At 37.9% G+C, this 18,152-nt stretch overlaps 1 protein-coding gene across 2 annotated transcripts in view; it reads right to left on the bottom strand.

Annotated features, from left to right (window-relative positions):
• Positions 1 to 1,284: 1,284 nt before the first annotated feature.
• The window catches only part of ITGB6 (integrin subunit beta 6), a 32,332-nt gene continuing 15,464 nt past the window's right edge, over positions 1,285 to 18,152 (bottom strand). Inside the window, exons 9-15 of one of the 2 annotated variants that reach the window (XM_054277648.1) lie at positions 16,598 to 16,732; positions 15,971 to 16,388; positions 15,287 to 15,509; positions 12,693 to 12,790; positions 7,961 to 8,080; positions 6,261 to 6,427; positions 1,285 to 4,980 (exon numbers count right to left, since the gene is read on the bottom strand). In XM_054277648.1, the coding sequence (XP_054133623.1) occupies positions 4,879 to 4,980; positions 6,261 to 6,427; positions 7,961 to 8,080; positions 12,693 to 12,790; positions 15,287 to 15,509; positions 15,971 to 16,388; positions 16,598 to 16,732 (1,263 nt within the window). In that variant the 3' untranslated portion in view covers positions 1,285 to 4,878. The remainder of the gene's footprint in view (positions 4,981 to 6,260; positions 6,428 to 7,960; positions 8,081 to 12,692; positions 12,791 to 15,286; positions 15,510 to 15,970; positions 16,389 to 16,597; positions 16,733 to 18,152) is intronic. The other variant, XM_054277649.1, reaches the window with a different exon arrangement.

Raw genomic sequence — 18,152 nt, 5'->3', positions numbered from 1 at the left:
TATTTAAATACTTGCAATAAAACATAAATGGTTAATGGGGCCAGAGCTGCCTCTGTCCTATCCCTCTTTGTTTCTCAAAGCCTTTCTTCTCCTTATCCTTTCCATTTGAGATCCTTGGCAAAACTACACCTGCTGTGCCATTCATCCTTCAATGTAACACAGTCATTTTTTGACATTCTTTTTAGTACTGTTGCTGTGAAATCAACAGAAGAATGAAGCAGTTTTTGCAAAGATTTGCCAACAAAAGAATGCCTAATGTGTTCCCAAAATAAAGCTATTAATATCACACTCTAGATTTACTAGAAGACTCTGAACAGCTCAGGAAGAACAGACAACCACTAACAAAGTACTATCAGTCTAGTTGGAAAAAATCTTGACTGGGTGTAACACTTGGAACAAATATATATGCTTGCAGAAATTCTAGGACATAATGTTTGCTCAGTGCTGACATGATTTCACAGGTTGGGAGAGGGTGTGCCTTTGCACCTTGTACACTCCTTCCCACGAGAGCTGATCATGTTTTCTCAGCCATGCTTACATGCTCCAAAATTAGACTCCAAAATCCCACAGCTAATATAAAATACTTACTGTGTTCATTAGAGAGTATAAGCATGGGGAAATCCAAGGAAATTTACTTTGCCTCTTTCATTAACCAATTTCTTCTCAGGTGAAATAATCCTTGTGTTAGATACCTTACTTTGTATTCAATACAAATTAGTAGACAGATTTTTTTTGTTATCTTCATTATTTTGCTTTCTGGTAAGTCAGACATAGAGTCAGTCTCATACCAGAGGATTTATGAACCAGCGTTCAGGAAAGGGCTAAAGAGAAAATATGCACTTTGCTGTGTATTTCCAAAAAGATATTGCTGCTGTTCCCCTGACATAATGGGTAGATCTTTATCTTTAAGTAACTTGTGCTATTTAGAAATCTGTACAAAAGAATCATAGAATGGTTTGAGCTGGAAGAGAACTTAAAGATCATCTAGTTCTAAAGAAAGAAAGAATGGCATATGTCATCAATCAGTGTTCCAGAAATAGGCTGCTTGCAACATTCATCCATTAAGTCATTTCCTTGAAAAGTAAAAGGATCCCAAATGAAAAAAATCTAGACATTAAATTTCATATCCTGTCTTTTGAAGTGGGGAGGAAAAGAATTCCTAAGGTATACCAAAGCATGAAAAATTTGCTAAGATTTGTGAAAACATGTGAAAACAGTGATAACAACATGGGTTAAATGGAAATTGAAGAATGAAAAAAAAAACCCCACCTTATTATAAAATGGTTCAATTTTACAATCTTTATTCAAGGTCAAATAACTCCTTTTTACACAAACAAATGGAATAATTTACTGGTTTCTTTCAAAAAGATGAAGCTAAAATTTTGTTTCTTTTTATTTTTAGATTGTATGTAGTGTGATAAGTTTTGGAGGCCAATAACTTATACACACTCCATAACAAACTTGAACTTTTACATAAAGGCAGATGAAGCATGAAGAATATTGCACTTGACACCCAAGTCTTGTATCCCAGGCTTATTACCCACTAGTTACATTACAAAACAAACTCGAATGCAATCTGGACATTTACAATACAAATTATCATGCACCTTTTATTAATCAAATGAAAAATTATCCATTTAACATACATTACTGAAATTACTATTCTATACGGTGTATGAGATAGACAAACACCATAAAATTGCTGATGATTATTCTTTTATTCAATTAAATTCATTAGTGAATAGAAGTATTACTATTAAAAAATGTTTTGGCCAATCTCAAGGTCCAGCCTCAGGTCAAAACAGTGTTTGTGAAAACAGCAGAAAGACTTTTTCACCCACTTACCACACAAAAACTCACTTATATCTTGGTAGAGGAAAATAAATTAAAAAGAGAAAAATATGAACTTTGATAAAAATTCTACAAGATGAAAATGATATAGTTCAAAAAAAGGGATGAATACCACGCTTGTTTCTAGGATGAATGCCAAGTGAGATCTTCAAAGTTCTTGAAACCTGGGAGTTTAGTCAAAATTTATGATCTAGATTAATGCTGTTAAAGGATGGTTCATATGTATGAGTTGAGTTGATGTCCCTCAATAATAGAAACCTTCCTCACCAAAGTCCTTCTATTTTCTCTCTTCTGATGAATTCTTAATTGTTTGAGTGATTTCCATCCTGACAATTTGGAAGGTGCACAGAAAATTTATAGTACTGTCAGTCACAGCAGGGAAACTGCAAATCATCCTGCCTGGCTCCTGCACATCTTTGATAGTTTGGAGAGAGATTGTTAGGAGGAGCAATTGGACTGTAAACATAACAAATTAGATCTCTGGTGATGATCAGAAGACACAAGTGATGGGAAGAGGGTGAGAAGGTTTGTGAAATTAGATCTTCTGTAGGAACAGGGAATGTAGAGCACCAAGTGTTTGATATGAAATGCAAACACCACTTTGTTATTAATTTTTGAAGGCTGAGATGTGTTGGAATATTGAAATGGACAGCCTACAGGAGAAAGGCTTTCAGCCCTAATAGTGAGCAGCAAAATCAGATCTCAGAAACAGAATTTAAAAGGCATTTAATAAACAGTATAGATTTTTATTACTTGAAAAGTAATAAAAAATTTTAATTTCTTTCAGAGAAAGTTTATGATTTGATATTTCTACATGAGAAATAAAAGAGTAACAGATAACCTACATGGGTAAAATCCAGATTTCCCTAGTCCCTTAGGCAGCCCTCACCCAAGTGGAATCTGAGCAGATTCAGGGGCTAGCTTTGCATGGCACGAGTTTACCCATGTGCCAGGAAAACAGGATTTGGTCCCACATGTAACTTGAACTGACATCTGTGGGAGTCCAGTGGTTGGAAGGGCCACAGATGTGAGCCTTTATCTGTGCAGTTTCCACTGTGAGATATGCAGGAATACCAGAACACAGATGTGAATCTGTTCCAGTTTAATCACAGCTATCATTTCCATCACACTGCTGTAATTTTGGTGGTTCTAGCATCACCTTCTTTCCAAAGGCATCTGATACTATTTCTTTTTGTGCAGATATATGCATATAGGTTCTAATTCACTATTAGACAGTATTAACCAGTTTGTTTAAACAAAACAATTTTTGTAAGCCAAAACTAATAGTTTCACTGAAACTAGATCCACATCTGTAGCCATTGACTCCAGTAGGCTTTGGATCAGGCCCTAAAACAGGCATGGGTCAGAGCTAGCTAATATACCAGTCTCAATTCCAGAAATTGTGGAGGATATGGAGACTGAAGTTGCACAGACTTGGTAAATATTTATAACAAAATGGACATCAACTTTTTCAGATCAAATACATTCAGATCAATACTTTTTCAGATCAAACTCCCTATTTACCTTAGGGAATGTATGTGATCATTTATAACAGTGCCAAAGTACCTTTGATTTTTGAGTCTTAATTTCTAAGTACCTTCATAAGCACATTTTAACCATCTGTTTCAGAGTAGCAAAAAAATGCAGCTGAAAAGTGATATTAAAAAATAAAGTTCATTATTGTTACATTAAAGTACTCCAATGTTGTAATTTTTCTTAGCCAGCATGTTAGTTGCTTTTATACTTTCTTTATCCAGTGCTATGCATGCTAACAGATTACAATTAAAAATTGCAATTCATTTCTTATTAGCTAAAATGGAGATTTAATTCCTCATTAACATAATGGAAATGAATATTAAGTGAAATCCATAGATCTTTTTGTTGTTTAGTTTGAGGGGGAAAAAAACCAAGCCAAATCTAAAACCAAACAACTCAGCCCAAAAGTACTGACTATGTTATTATGCACAAGAATAAGCAGTTTGGCTGTTGGGCATTGAAAGAACCTCACAACTATGGACGTATCAACAAAAAAGTACTGTCTTTGTGTGTGGTTATAAACCTTTTGTGTGAACATCTCTGCATGAAAAGGGCTCCTGAGCCACTCTGTGTGAGGGCCCAGCATGTGAGGTGTATTGTGAGCACCCAAATCATTTATGGGATGTAAATGGTGAAATGGAGTTCTGCTAATCCTCTGGTTTAAAAGTGTGTCTACTGGGGTCTCTAATTTACAAATATTTATCTTTTTCTCTGTATCCTTTTTACTAGATTTAAATAAATAGAAAAAAAAGCAGTCTGTGTCTGGAGCAGAAAACAACTGCAGGTGAATAAGGCTTGATTGGCTTGATTTAACTTTCCCTGAGATAATCCCAGGGCCTAGGTCCTTAAAGAACATCAAAGAGCAACAAGGAAGAGAAATAGAGAAACAGGACAAGAAACAAGAATTAGAGAAGAAGTGTTTCTGTATAACTTACATTTACAGAAGACAGGCAATATCACTACTTTTTTTTCAGTGAGAAACTATTCAGTCACACAGGTGAAATGAGAAAGCTCAATCCTCAGTAGTTTAAACTGCATTCATGAAAAAACCAAAATGTTTTCTAAATTTAAATCAGCACACAAAATTTTTGCACCGACAAAGACAGGCGCAAATACATTCCTAAACACTAATTTATGAGATCGTGTGTATGAACAAAGAATTATGAAGTTCACTGTATATATCTAATTTAACAAAAAATAAGCTTACATGATAATTTAGAATCCTCAATATTAAAGAAAAAATTAAAATTATTTTTATGTCATTTTTTTAAGATGGGGCTGTAACAATAAAGGGTCATTTAAAAAAACACTTCTACTAACCCTTACTACTAATATGTTATCTTTATTTGTCCCAACACAAGATATATATTCTCTAACAGAATGGTTATACCACTGCAACTTGTAAACAAATATCACATAATCAGCTGAGAAGAAACAAGTTTAGATTTAGATTTCCTGCCAGTAAAACTTAAGTTTGTAGTGTTGGAGGTGCTAATAGAAGCCTGCAGCCATGGGTCTTTTATGCATATCTTGGTTCTTGTAAGTCACATTTTTAAAAGTGGTTGTTGAGCCTCTGTACAGTGGATTTGTTTCCTAAAAAACACAAAACAAAAACAAACAAACAAAAACCCAAACAAAAACTGTTTAAATGGGAGTCACACAATGTTTGTATAGAAGTAATGGATCTTTGAGGACTTTGGTAGCTCACTTGTGTTCCAAGCCACTGAAATCCAGACTGATCTGAATTCAGGCATCACAAACCAGCCTGGGCTCAGGAACATGCTTCCCTTCACATCAGCCTCCCAGATTAAAGTAATGCACATCATCAAACAATACCTCATCAAATGTGTCTGATAAAATGTGTGTATCAAATCTGTCAATTAGACATTTATAAAACCACAGAGTGTCTCAGCAGTTAGGTGTGACTTGTCATGGTGCTCTTGACACATACAATACCTACTATGTGCTGGGAGAAGGGCAAGTCTCACCTGAGCTTTCTGTTCTGGCCTCTCACCAATCACTTCCTATCCTTTACTTTTGTGACAGAAAAGAAAATTAAATGCTTCTATCAACTGTATCCTTCCCTTCCATCTTACCATACCTAGCTCTCCTGAAGGATAAAGAAAACATTCTCAGGTGGCCTTGCCTGTAAGTTAGTGATTTTTCCCAGGTCAAAAGCTGAAAGGCTGACAGTGCCCATTCTTGGAAAAAGTTGCAATCGCAGGACTTTGTAGGAGAGTGGAGCTGTGTGAGCACATTTTCTGCTTACTCAGCATGCTTTTTTTGAAAAGATCCTCAGAAGCCTTAAAGCTTTTGCAAAAGAGCAAGAAAGTCAAGGGCAGAAAAGAAAGAAGAAAAGGGAACATGTGGTGCAAGCTTACATTAGGTGCCCAGAGCTATAGATAGAAAACAAGGCCTGGATTTCTCTGTCCTTTCCCCTGCATTTGGGACAGTTCCATTCACTTCTCCTTGGTGGGAGTGAGCTTGGATCATGACAGAGGCCAGGAACAACCTCCCTTTCCTAAACAGCTCTAAACAGGCAGAGGGCTACCCCTTGGATAATCATACAGGCAGACAATAACATTGTTAGGATTAATGGAAGACTGGCTACTAATTAAAAACTATTAATAAACAACCAGTTGTCTACACATTCTTACATGTGGAAGAAATTAAACTAGGAGATGAAACACTAGATTATTTTCATCTATTAAAGAATTGTAATTTTACTTTATAGAATAGTAAATGTGTCAAAAACCTACCAGCAAAACCTATCCATTTAAAAGAACAAAATCAAGACCCAGAATTTTAAAGGCAGCTGTGCATCATGTAACCAAACTAAAGAACCTTGTATAAAATCAATATATTTCACATACCGTTTGCCATTTAACTTTTGATTTTTCTGCTTCAAACTTGGCCACCTCTTTTCGGTCTTGAAGTGACACCAGTAATTTCCATATGCAAAGTAAAACAATGCCAATGAGAAGAATAGCAAGGGTGACACCCACCACTATCATTGGGATATTTGGATGCTGTGCACAATCTGTGGAAACAAAACCAGTTATGACTGTGGATAACCAATCAATAAATTTTAGGCAATTAAAAACAGTCAAGAGATGTGCTGAGATTCTCATCTGCTGGGCACACTTTTTTCTTCAAGTTCATGCTATTTTTCTTCTGCTAGCTTCCTAAAGGGTTTGTGAAACCAGATGAAAAATATTGCATTAAAATATTTTAAAATTATTTGTTAACTTATTTCACTGCTCTTTTACCATGACAATTAGCAACTGCTGGTACAGACACAGATTCTGAAAAGTCAGAAAATTGATTTCAGACCTGTCTCAATATAATTATAAAAAAACAGGGCTGAGTTTACAAAATTATGAATTTTACAATGTTATGGCTGGAGCTCTATTTCAATTAACTGATATTCAATGGGTTAAAGAAGAAAAGATTCTAGTGAGATCTTCTAGTGAGATTTACCCTCTATGTCAGGGTAAAGTGACCAAAGATATTGATAAAATAGAGGAAACTGCATTTCTCTCATGAAAACAATGAGGAAAAAATTCCTTCCCATTTGTTGAAAATGTTGGACTGTGCACTTGGAAGGAATTTTGCATTTCAAGTTCTGCAATAAATTTTACAATATTTCAGAGGGTCAGACGTAAAGCTGAAATTTTTGCTTCACCAAAACCCAAAGAAGTTTGATTATTTTAATATTAAAAAGTATTGTCTATGAAAGTTACTGAATACTACCATTTTACAAAATTTTCTTCTGAACCATGGTTTCAGAACATTAAAAAATTCATTTCAGTCTGGCTTGCTTGATGGCCTCAGTTGACTAATTCTGAGAGGCTCTGTTTTGAGCCCTGGGCTGGTGTTCTGGCTACTGGTGCCATATTGACTTCAGTTCCATGAATGAAATTGCATTTCTAGAGAATTTCTTGAGGTCTCATCCCAGTTCACATTTTATGGTCCAGGAGCAGAACAGCAGATGACAGTGAAACTGGTTATTGTAGTGTTGTGGGTGGGCCATTACACAGAGATCAATGAACTCACTGAGGTCAGTGAAAAAGTGAAAAGAAGATATTTCATATTTCTTATCTTTTTTTTTTGGCAAATCTACTTAAAATACATAATATATTATTTAATAAAGATAAAATCTTACATTAAATACTTGAATCTTAGGGATTTAGGGGTGTAGTTTAAGAAGTGTGCTTCTTCAGTACTACCTTTGTCACAAGCACCGTTGTATATCTAATTTCAAAGTCATTTATAGTTTTATCACATAATGCAAATGATGTTTGGTATCATCCTCTTGGAACTGCACAAATTGCTGAAAAATTAACTTATTCTTACAGCCCAAGGATCATTCTGGCCATTTTTCATGAAAGGCCAATTATTTATGTCACTATTGCATTAAATAAATACTTGAGGAGATCTTTGGCTGGGCAGAGAAGAGCTACAAACACAAGGAGGAGATAAGCTGCTTTAAAGAGCTCTGCTTCTAGATTGCTAACTTTGTCTGTGGTTTTAAATCAGATTTCACCTACAAAAACCAATATTCACTGCTTACCTTTCTGTTCTATGTTGTGAATGACTGTCCTTCCCTGTTCATCCACAGCCAGTAGAAATGTGGTTATACACTCATTTTCCCCCTGCAAAGAGCAGGAAATGGATTTATCCTCTGAATAATCTGCAGAGGGAAGGAAAAAAGTAATTCATCAGATCAAATGAAATTTAACCTTTAATAACCAGAGAGACTGCTGGCATTATGTTTGTCACAGCCTTGTCTGCAGATGGTAAAGAGTGAAAGACAAAAGCAAAAATACTGTCAGAATTTCTACTAAATTTAATGGCTTTTCTTCCAATCCCAATTTTGTTTAGTTTCTGATTTTTCACTTATATTTCCAAAGAACTGATCCAGATGTTGTCAATCTGCACTGACCATCTAGTGCACCTTGTTACTTTAGTGTACTGTGAATTTCAATTAATTGGAAGTGCTCCCAAAACTCTTAACTGGCAGATGTCTAGGAAATGTAATAGCCTCAAATTATGGAACAAAGTAACCAGTGGAACAAAGTATGTTCCTTTGGTTTGCAGCTACTCCTGCCACCTGTAGATCATATTGCAGGAGTAGGTATACATACATCAAGCAGCTGTGGGTGCTGTTAAAAGGGCTGCCATTCATTTCCTACACAATAGGCCCCTCAAAGGTCACTGTGTGTCCAGTACTGCTACAAGAGTAACAGTAAATAAAGATTAATAACAGGATAATAAAGATTAATAACAGAAAACTGCCAATCTGAGATTTTTATAACGGGATTCTGGATGAAGCAGATAAAGTGACCTGAGATGACAGCCTGACCCCATTTATTCAACCCTCCACTTACTGTTGATTGCAGAAAAATTTAACCCATTTTTTCCTTCCAGGTTATTCCTAACTGGGGAGCTGAGAAAAATTCATTCAAAGGGAACAGAGAGACAGAAGGAAGCTGACTTTGAGGGACAATATAAAGCAAATAAGCAATCAGAAAGTGAGAGTACAAGTGCAGAGCTGGAAATGTCATCATTTGGAGTGAAACTATAATATAATATTTTTCAGAGGAAAAAATACTTTGTACCTGTGTACAATAATACCTCTGGAGCTGAATGTTTATGTTTTCATATAGTCCATGATTTGAGATGTCACTGGAAATCTAGGTATGCTTTTCAATACATTTTAGTCAAACTTCATAGGATTTATTTTTAGAAGAAAGAAAAAGAGTAGGCTTCTCAAATATTTCTTTAAAATGATTGTCATGACCATTATTTTCTACCCATTCAAAACTCCTAATGAAATTTTATAAGCAATTGTGCTAAAAATCTTAAAGTCCTCAAACTTTAATATGAAGAGTAATTGAATAGAAACCAGACAAGAATAGAGCCTTTTAAAGAAACCTACACTGCATTAAAAAAAAATGCTTGCTCTATTATTTTCTTCCCCATACTGCTTAATAAGATTTGGTTTTATAGAAAATACTATTAAACACCATAGAAAAGATGGAACTATTGACTACCCTCCAAGCTTCTTCTCTGCTTATTATAAAGATAGAACCCTAGCTGGCTGGATTTTAATGGAAGCTTGCTCTTGATTTGAGCCTTGTGTTTAACCTCTTGCTGGCCCTTGGTGGCAGCACCTTGTGTTATCTACCAAGGGGACAGGCAGCCTAGACCTGCTGATTTAACAAGATCTGATTCTGTTAAAAAGGCCATGAACTGCAAACTTATGGCTCTTGTTGGCATGTCACAGTTCCAGTAACACTGACAAAAGTTTTGCAATGTTTGTACTTTCCCAATTCTTTTAAGCAAGCAGACTCAAAAACTCAAAAACTTGCTTACCAAGAAGAAAAAAAGGGATAAGGGTAGTTGTTAGCTATCCTGAAAATGGAGAAAAACTTGCAAGCATATACCAAATATCATCTAGAAGGCAGTAACTGTACATAGATTAGTTATTTTTACATGGTAATTTTTTGTTTAATGTCATAATTTGAAAGCAAGGGGAGCAGAATACTGATTATGTGCAATGATGTAGAAATGAAAGTGAAAATGCCAGTTCAAGCTATTCAGAATCCAGCTTATGGTTAGCATTTTTATTTTTCTAATATTATTTTTAGCATGAGGGATCACTAAAGGGAGACCATTGCATATGTTCTTTGCAGTTCATCAGCATAAAAATTTGCCTACGTAGGTAAATTCCTGTAATTTACATCCGTGTAATCTTCTGCATTCTGCAGGGAATTTTCACACTCTTCTGCAGCCTAATTCTGGTAATTTAAATTGTATTTGAAATAACTGGAGTTACACTGGAGGAGAAATCAGGTAACAGTGGCAAGCAGGAGACAAAGCATGAAAGACTGTTTCATAGCAGACACATTTATAAAAGATTTAACAACAAAAATGTTGACTGTAAATTTAAATGTCATTATGCCCTTTCGTGTTTGCCTTTTGCTCAACAAAATGCTGTTTTTGAGCAGAGTTCACCTCACTGTGACTCATAACAGAGCTGTGCTGACAGAGAAGTTTATTCAGCCTCCAGTACCCATTTTGCTGCTACACTGGGAATTTGTGAGGTGTCAGCACTATGGGGTAGGAAAAACTCAGGTTCTCCAAGGAAAGTATAACTGTCCCTGCTGGGCTTGTGGCAGGAGCAGCCTGGTGCCCTGTGGCTGGGGTGCTGGCAGGAGATGCCTTTTAGGAATTTTGGTTCCTCTTGCCTAGTGAGTAGAGCAACAAGAGCTCCTCCTACACCTATGTGGCAAATGGGTGATTAGCCTAATTTAAATGTTCAAGTATTAAAAGTGAATGAAAATAGAAGTTTGAAAGTGGTGCCTGCTGTGGAGATAAGCCCAGCAGATGTGGAGCCATCAGCACCTACAGAGCTGCTGGACACCCCATGCTCTGGCAGATCCCTGGGTTGACCTCACCTGCAGCTGGGGAGCAGCAGAAGAAACCCCTGGCAAACACAGAACCAAAGCAGGGAGGGGAAAGGCACGACTCAGAGCCTAAAATGGGCACTCCCAGGAAACAGGAAAATGTAAAGCCCACGCTTTTTTGTTGCTTCACACTTCCAGTCATTGTATTGCAACATCCATGTACAAATAGAAACAAAATTTTTGAAGCACTAACATTTTATTTAACCTAGAGCTTTTACTTTTTTCTTTCCCCAAAAGCCTTGAAGCATTAGAGAAACTAAAACATAAGCCAGAAAGAGGTATACTACCCCATGAAGTTGCTCAATAACATGTCTTAAATATTATGTGGTGTGCTACTTATACCACTTTCAGATTGGTGGGTTTTGTTCAGATAATAGTTATTATTCTATTATTATATTTTAGCTATTATTTTAAAGGTTAATTTTTTTTTCTTTCAGGACTTCTTGGTGAGGCTACCCAAGCATTTCAGATGAAACAGTTTGCAACAGCTGTTTCTTTTCTTTTCTTTTTTTTTTTTTTTTGAGGCATCTGGATGGGAACATGAAGGTTGCAGTTACTGCTGTAAATAAATTTTAAATCTGAAGAAGTAGCTGACAGTCCCAATCAGGCAAGCACAGCACATGAAAAAAAGGAAATATGCAGGAATAAGAGATGATATTCCTGTGACCTCTGTATGTGAACAGAACCATATAAAAGGCTGGTTTTGCTCTTGATTAGCATTCATTATATTTAAAAGTATAATATTTTATATTCCTAGCTACAAATATCTTCCATCTTACAAAAGCAACTTGAAAACTTTACTAACTGAAGACATACAATACAAATGCTTATATGTCTTTTAAGCCTGTAAAGATAGTTTTATATTTATAAATATGTACTGAAGTATTGCCATCAAAAACAAAAGGTGTACCTTTGCTGGAAGGATGTACACCAGTGACATTTCTGCATGCACACAGCTCTGGATGGGCTTCCAACAGCTTGCAGATACAAACCTTAGATGTGCACACATGAATGAATGAGGATTCATTTTCATTCTTACATTTGTCTTGTTTAATGTTTATGGTACATCTGTGATGTGGATATAACTAGCCTATGTCCTGCCTTACTTAACAATTGCTTGTGCCATAGGGTTGGGACTAGAATTGCCACTAGAATAAATAGAGGCTGCCTGCTGAGCAGGAACCTTCCTTTACAGAAAAAAAAAAATTGCCCTTTTTTTAAAGGTTTGATTTGGTTCTTTTGGATTGTGGTGGGGTTTGTTGGGTTTTTTTCCTGATAGTACTATTTTACTCAAGATTAATTCCTATTCCAGAAATTTCCATTGATGAAAGGCACTTTTGAATTAAAGCAAACAGCTGAAGGATGTTCTTAGCCTTTCAGAATACAAGAAATGTCTTTGCCACTGGTTAAAGGGCTGTGTTTAGTCACCAGCTGTAACCAAGAATCTGCCTAAGGACAGGAGTCAGGTTTTGTATTTGTAAGGCTGAAGAAGCCCTGCTGGAACTCATGGTACAGGCATAACTTAAACTCAGGAACTTTAATATATCACTGATTTGCAGGGATTGGTATCTATTAAATTCTATACTTTCCTGCATAAACTACTTAGAAAATAGGCATGATCTGACAAATTAATTACTTGGAAACCTTATACCAACCCAGTTCTGCATTTTCTTCTTGCCTCAGAAGAGCCACAGACAGACAGTAATTCCCTTATGACCCATAATAAAATTCCACAGCAGAAAAACAAGGCTACTTTCAAATATAAAATTACTGAAAGTGGAACCTCCTGCTAATCACACACACACACATGAGAGGAAGATTGAGTATACCGACCCTTTTCCATGCTGACAGTTGCATCAACCAATTTGCATTTTTCACTGCAATCTCCCAGTGACTTGTCATCAGCAGCCAAGTGACATTCCACACAGCTCCTGTGGAAAATAATTCAGCAGCTCATCAATCTCTGCCTGCCACAAAGCAACAATACAAAAGCCAGCATGTGTGAATCTGCATTTTAAAACCAGCTAAATAAAAGGTCTTCTGCTATGGATACAGTTCTCAGGAATATGATAGGTACTGCCACAAAAAAAAAAAAAAAATCCTAACAAAACCAAAGGAGAAAAAACCCCACCTGAATAAAGGTACTGTGGATAAGCTCTGTCTTGTCCTCTATTCTCTCCCAGTTTGTTAGCTACCAGACAGAACCCCAGGCAACATTATTAATGTAGGTCTATCAAACATGTGATTACTCACATGTAAAGTTCCACTTTGAAAATTAAAAAAAAAAAAAAATTCTGAACAGCAAATATCCTCACACTAAATATCAGCTGAAGGAATTCCTATCAGATGAACAATATCTGAAATTGACTTCAAAGTGATCAAGCTGAGGCACCTACTATGAGTTTGCCTTTGTTGCAAGTCTATTGAATAATGCATTAAAACACTTTCCAAGTGTCTCAACAGTTGTCTCTTGAATATGGTTGCTTGTCTCAGGAATTACTTAGATCCTATTTATACTAATGAAACTTACAGGAAAATTATTTTTTATTCAGTGGTGGAATGATTGAAATACTATTTAAAAACAGAATCTATACCAATTCCTTTAGAAATCTCCCTGTAAATTCAATGAGGATTTCAATAAATTCAGGGTTTAAAAATGGAAAATAAAACGACAAACAGAATTCATATATGAACATTTCTGATGGGAAACGTGTTTGCTAGTTTTTCACAAATAGCTTCAGCCACATTGAGTGGCTGAGACTCTGAGAAGCAGCCTGAAGGACTGACTTCATTTTAAAAAAATAGGGAAAGAAAGGAGAGGAGAAGAGGGGAGAGAAGAAGGGAGGAAAAAGGAAAGGAAAAAGGAGAACTGCAACAAAACATAAAAAACCCTTGGGTATCTCCTGTTGTATTGAGTTACATATATCCATGGGAATAAGCTGAGGCTGCTGAGTTTATCTTTGGGGATGGAGGTGACTTTATCCCTTGCTCTGGAAATGGTGAATAGTAAAAGTGAGTGGGTAATGGGATAGCCTCTATCTCATGGAGATAAATTCAGTATCGGTGGTGGTTTTGTCATATTCACCATGTTTCTCATGCTACACTCTCTTTCTCAGCTGCCTTGCCATTGATCTCCACCCTCTCTGACTGGGTCTTTCAGCTCTCTCAGTTACCCTCCCCGGTATTCCCAGTGTTCTCTCTCTCTTGGCTTTTTGTGCCCTGCATTTCAGCATGGGAAGACACTGAAACAGAAAGAAAAGATCCAACACTGCATACAATATACATGTTTAAATGGGTTAATGTAATGCCTATCATGTAACTTTATATTTCTTATTCTTTGCCAAATTGGGCAGAGCAAAGCAGCAGCATTGTCCTTTTTGTTTAGAGGAGTTGCATGCAGAAATTCTCTTTGAACATGCTGAGAGGCTCCATTTTCTCAGGGCAAATTTAGCACTAACAGAAAGAGATCAATGAATTAATCAGATCATAGAATGGCTTTCCACTCAGATACACTGTAGACTGCAGTGACAGGTATAAAAATACAGGTGTTGGAGAGAAATGGGTCTCAACTCTGAATAAGGAGACAGGACATCATCATGAGCCATGCAACCTAAATTGCTCAGCACTCAAAAGGCAAAGCCAGGGTCATTAAAAACATGTGTTCTGTGAAGTCTAATCCACCTTCTAGCTTAAATTTCTGCTGAAGACTGCTCCATTTGGACTGCAACCCTACAAGAGCTCATACAATACAAGCATGAGCAATGGTGTACTTAGAGTGGTCATCTTCATAACCTGAGTGTTTTTGGTTGCTTTTCCTGTCATGCACCATAACAGGCACCTTGCATCACAGCAGGAAAGCTACATAAATTGAGTATGCTCAGTGAACAGAAGACATTTCACCATTGGCAATCAATTTCTCACCAACTTATACAAGACATACAGCTACCCATTTATTCATTCCCAAACTATTATCCAGTTTTTTATACTTACACCTTTTCAATTTAGCCATGCTTAACTGAATTTGGACTATGAATTTGGGAAGGTGTGAAACTTGAGGGGACAACATGACCTTACTCATTCATATTTATGAGAATGGTAATACAAATGCCAAATTCTTCTGTGAGGCCATATACGTGTCAGATAAGGCCACCATTCTGATTAGTTGTACAGCCAGGGACAGCAGTGGAGGTGGAAACTTTTACCTGTGCTGACTTAATTGTTTCACATAAAGTCCTTTTGTCCAAGAGTAATGCTCATGAATGGTTGATGTATGAGTTGTGACTACCCACTTCAAAGGACAGAGAAGCTCTTGGGTTCTGGACTGTAAATCCAGTCAACAGACATGGCAGTAAACACACTGCTGAGGCTGTGTAGGAAACAGATACCTGGATGATATAAACATCAGAGGTTTAAAGCCACCACATTACCATCTGGAACTGCAGGGGTCACCACAGAGGGGGCATTTTTCACACGTTTGGCCCGAAGCCGCTGGATGGGTGCAAGCACACGTCCCACAGATGCATTCACCTCTCCCACTGCACAGTGTCCCATCCTCAGCAATGCAGGTGCTGGTATCAGTTGTGCAATTACAGTATTCACCAGTCCATCCACTGTGGCACCTGCATTCCCCACAGTCACAGTCACCATTGCCTGCAAAAACATTTATTATACTTCAAATCAGTCACTGGTAATTCAAAAAGAATCTGAAGGATGATCTTTAAAATTATTCTCTTTAACAGAAAATATTTTGCTCTCTCCAACTCTTCTTCCTAACATCTTTCTTTCTCTCCCAGAATGTCTAGTTTTAAGCCAGAGGATCAGATTTTTGCTTATCCTGTCTGTAAGCCAGTGCAGCTCCATTCTCTTTACTGGAGCCCTCCATGCAGATCTTGTCTCCTGACAGTGCACGACCTAATTTGTAAATACTTCCGATTTATAATGGCATAGCTGACACTATTTTAAGTCTAAAGACCATTCATAACCAGTAACTCTTTAAACTGAATTGACTGCGACTGAGTATATGATGAAAATACAAATTCCCAAGCTCCCAGCCAAGGGTGAGCCATAGAGGCCTAAGCGGGGACACTCCCAGCAGCCGTGAGGAGCTGTACCTGCGCACTGCAGGCCGCGGTGCCGGACGCACGAGAAGTCATTGCACTCGCAGCGGGGCCCGTAGACCTTTCCGTAGGGGGACGGGTGGCACAGGCACTGCCCGCAGTAGCAGTCACCTCTGCCGCTGCAGGAGCTCTGCTCGGCCGGACCCCGGCAGGAGCTGGCACCGAGCGAGCTCTCGTGGCACTCGCAGCGCGGCCCCACGTAGCCGGGGCTGCACACGCACACCCCGCACTCCAGGGAGCCTTTCCCTTGGCTGCACTTCGGGCTCTGCTTCTCGGCCTTGGCCTGGCACTCGCAGCTGCAGAGGGGATGAATTTCCATCTCCAGCACGTCGCTGAGGCCCACAGGTTTTATCTTGATAAGCCTTCTGGTTTTTTCACACGAAGAGAGACTAACAGTCACATTGAAAGAGACCTGGAAGAGAGAATGGGGCTGCTGGGAGCACAGGGAGCTCTGCAGGGTGCTTGGGAAGTGCATGCACAGGACAGAGTAAGAGGGCCATAGATACCGCCTGCTTTTTGGTGACTTGTCTGGAGGAAGATCTTTTAACAAAGAGCAAACTCTGCCTTGGTGTCCTAAATTATATGAAGTTCATGTCTTTGGAGAATACGTTCTTCACTTACTGTATCTCCCACTTTCACATGAGAGCATTTCCTCTGATGCGGAAAAAAGGTCCCATTGTTACAGATGGCCGTGAAGGAGAGATTGAGCCCTTCTGTCTCTCCCAGGATCTCCAATTCAACCTCAGACCTCAGCTCCTTCAAGGAAAAAAATGTCAGATGAATAGAGTGATAACACTGCCATGTGCTGCCACTGCTCCATGTCTGAGGAACGTGGTCTGTAATTTATCCTGACTTACACGGGAGCACACTCGTGCTTTGGCACTCTGTTTACAGAACCCTCTATTGCAAGAGAAATGGGGAACGAGCAAAATAAAGCAAATGCTGACAGACTCAGTGGAAAGCAATGGTGGTATCACTTTAATATCTGCTATCACAGGACTTATTTCCTGCCCTTCCAGCAGAACAAATTCAATGTTTTATTAAATCACCTTTCATAACTCTGCTGACTGATGCAGGTTTTAGGTCTGGACTTTCTGAGGAGTAGATTTGCGTCCCTGATTGCATTGCTAGGTCTGGGCTTTTCCTGATTAGCCAAACTGTGTCAATATTGCTCCCTCCCTTCCTTTCTTCTCACAATGGAAATTCCTGCTTCATGAGCTGTTTATGTTATTTTAACCTGTATTCAACAACATCCCCATTATTTAAATCAATTTGTTCATCAAACTTCCATTTAGTGAGTCACAGGCTGTCTTTCTGAAATCGCTTATACTAGATGTCTACATTTTAAGTCTAAAATGCTTTATAGCAGCTTTGCTTACACAACCTTAATCCAAAGCCTATCACAGGCCACGGGGAAATTCCCTATGACTTCATTATTCTGTGGATCCAGTAAATGGAAATTTTTCAAAAGTACCTCAGCAACTGTGGAGAAAACATCTCACTGACTTCACTTTGTGCTCATAGAAATTTAATTGCTTGCAAAATACCCCTGCCCTTCAAACAGAGCACAGAAAACTTGCTGACCTTACTTCAGTGAGTCATTCTACTCAAGGTAGCAGGATGACTCAATGGAGTAAAGGTCTGGTGGGGTAAATCAAAGTAAAAATAGAATAGGTATAAACCTGCATAGACAACTCCCTGTCCTGTGTACATGTTCTGGATTCTTAGGAAATTTGTCTTAGGGTTGTAAAATTGTGCCCTGAGCAACAGGTTTGTAATGCTGGTAAGTTTGAATATGCCCAAATTTCCATTTCCCTTTGATTTGGAGGTAGGTGCTTGTGTCACTATTGAAACAATGCAGAGTTGTCAATAATAATTTGCTTGTCATAGCTGGACTCTCCCAAAAGGACCCAAACCAGCAAATCTCTAGCTAAAGCTATGACTGAGGGCACTTGCTTAGGTTGCAGGATGTATCACCAGTAGTCCCTCTCCACTAGCTGCAAAATTACAAGGAGCAGAGTGCAACAGAGAGAAAATGAAATGTTGCTGAACAGCAAATTGTAATACTTTGAATTCTGGAGTCTGTACTGGGTCATTTGAATGTGCCTTGCTGTTGTAAGAGATCAAATTATTCATCTTACAGCAGTGAAAGTGAACACAAACTGTGATAAATTCA

The sequence above is a fragment of the Melozone crissalis genome, unplaced genomic scaffold (genome assembly GCF_028551555.1).
Source record: "Melozone crissalis strain CALT ecotype California unplaced genomic scaffold, PUWL_Pcris_2 ptg000023l_1, whole genome shotgun sequence".
Classification (NCBI taxonomy): domain Eukaryota; kingdom Metazoa; phylum Chordata; class Aves; order Passeriformes; family Passerellidae; genus Melozone; species Melozone crissalis.
The sequence above is the reverse complement of the archived record's forward strand: the minus strand, read 5'-3'. Positions and strand labels throughout refer to the sequence as shown.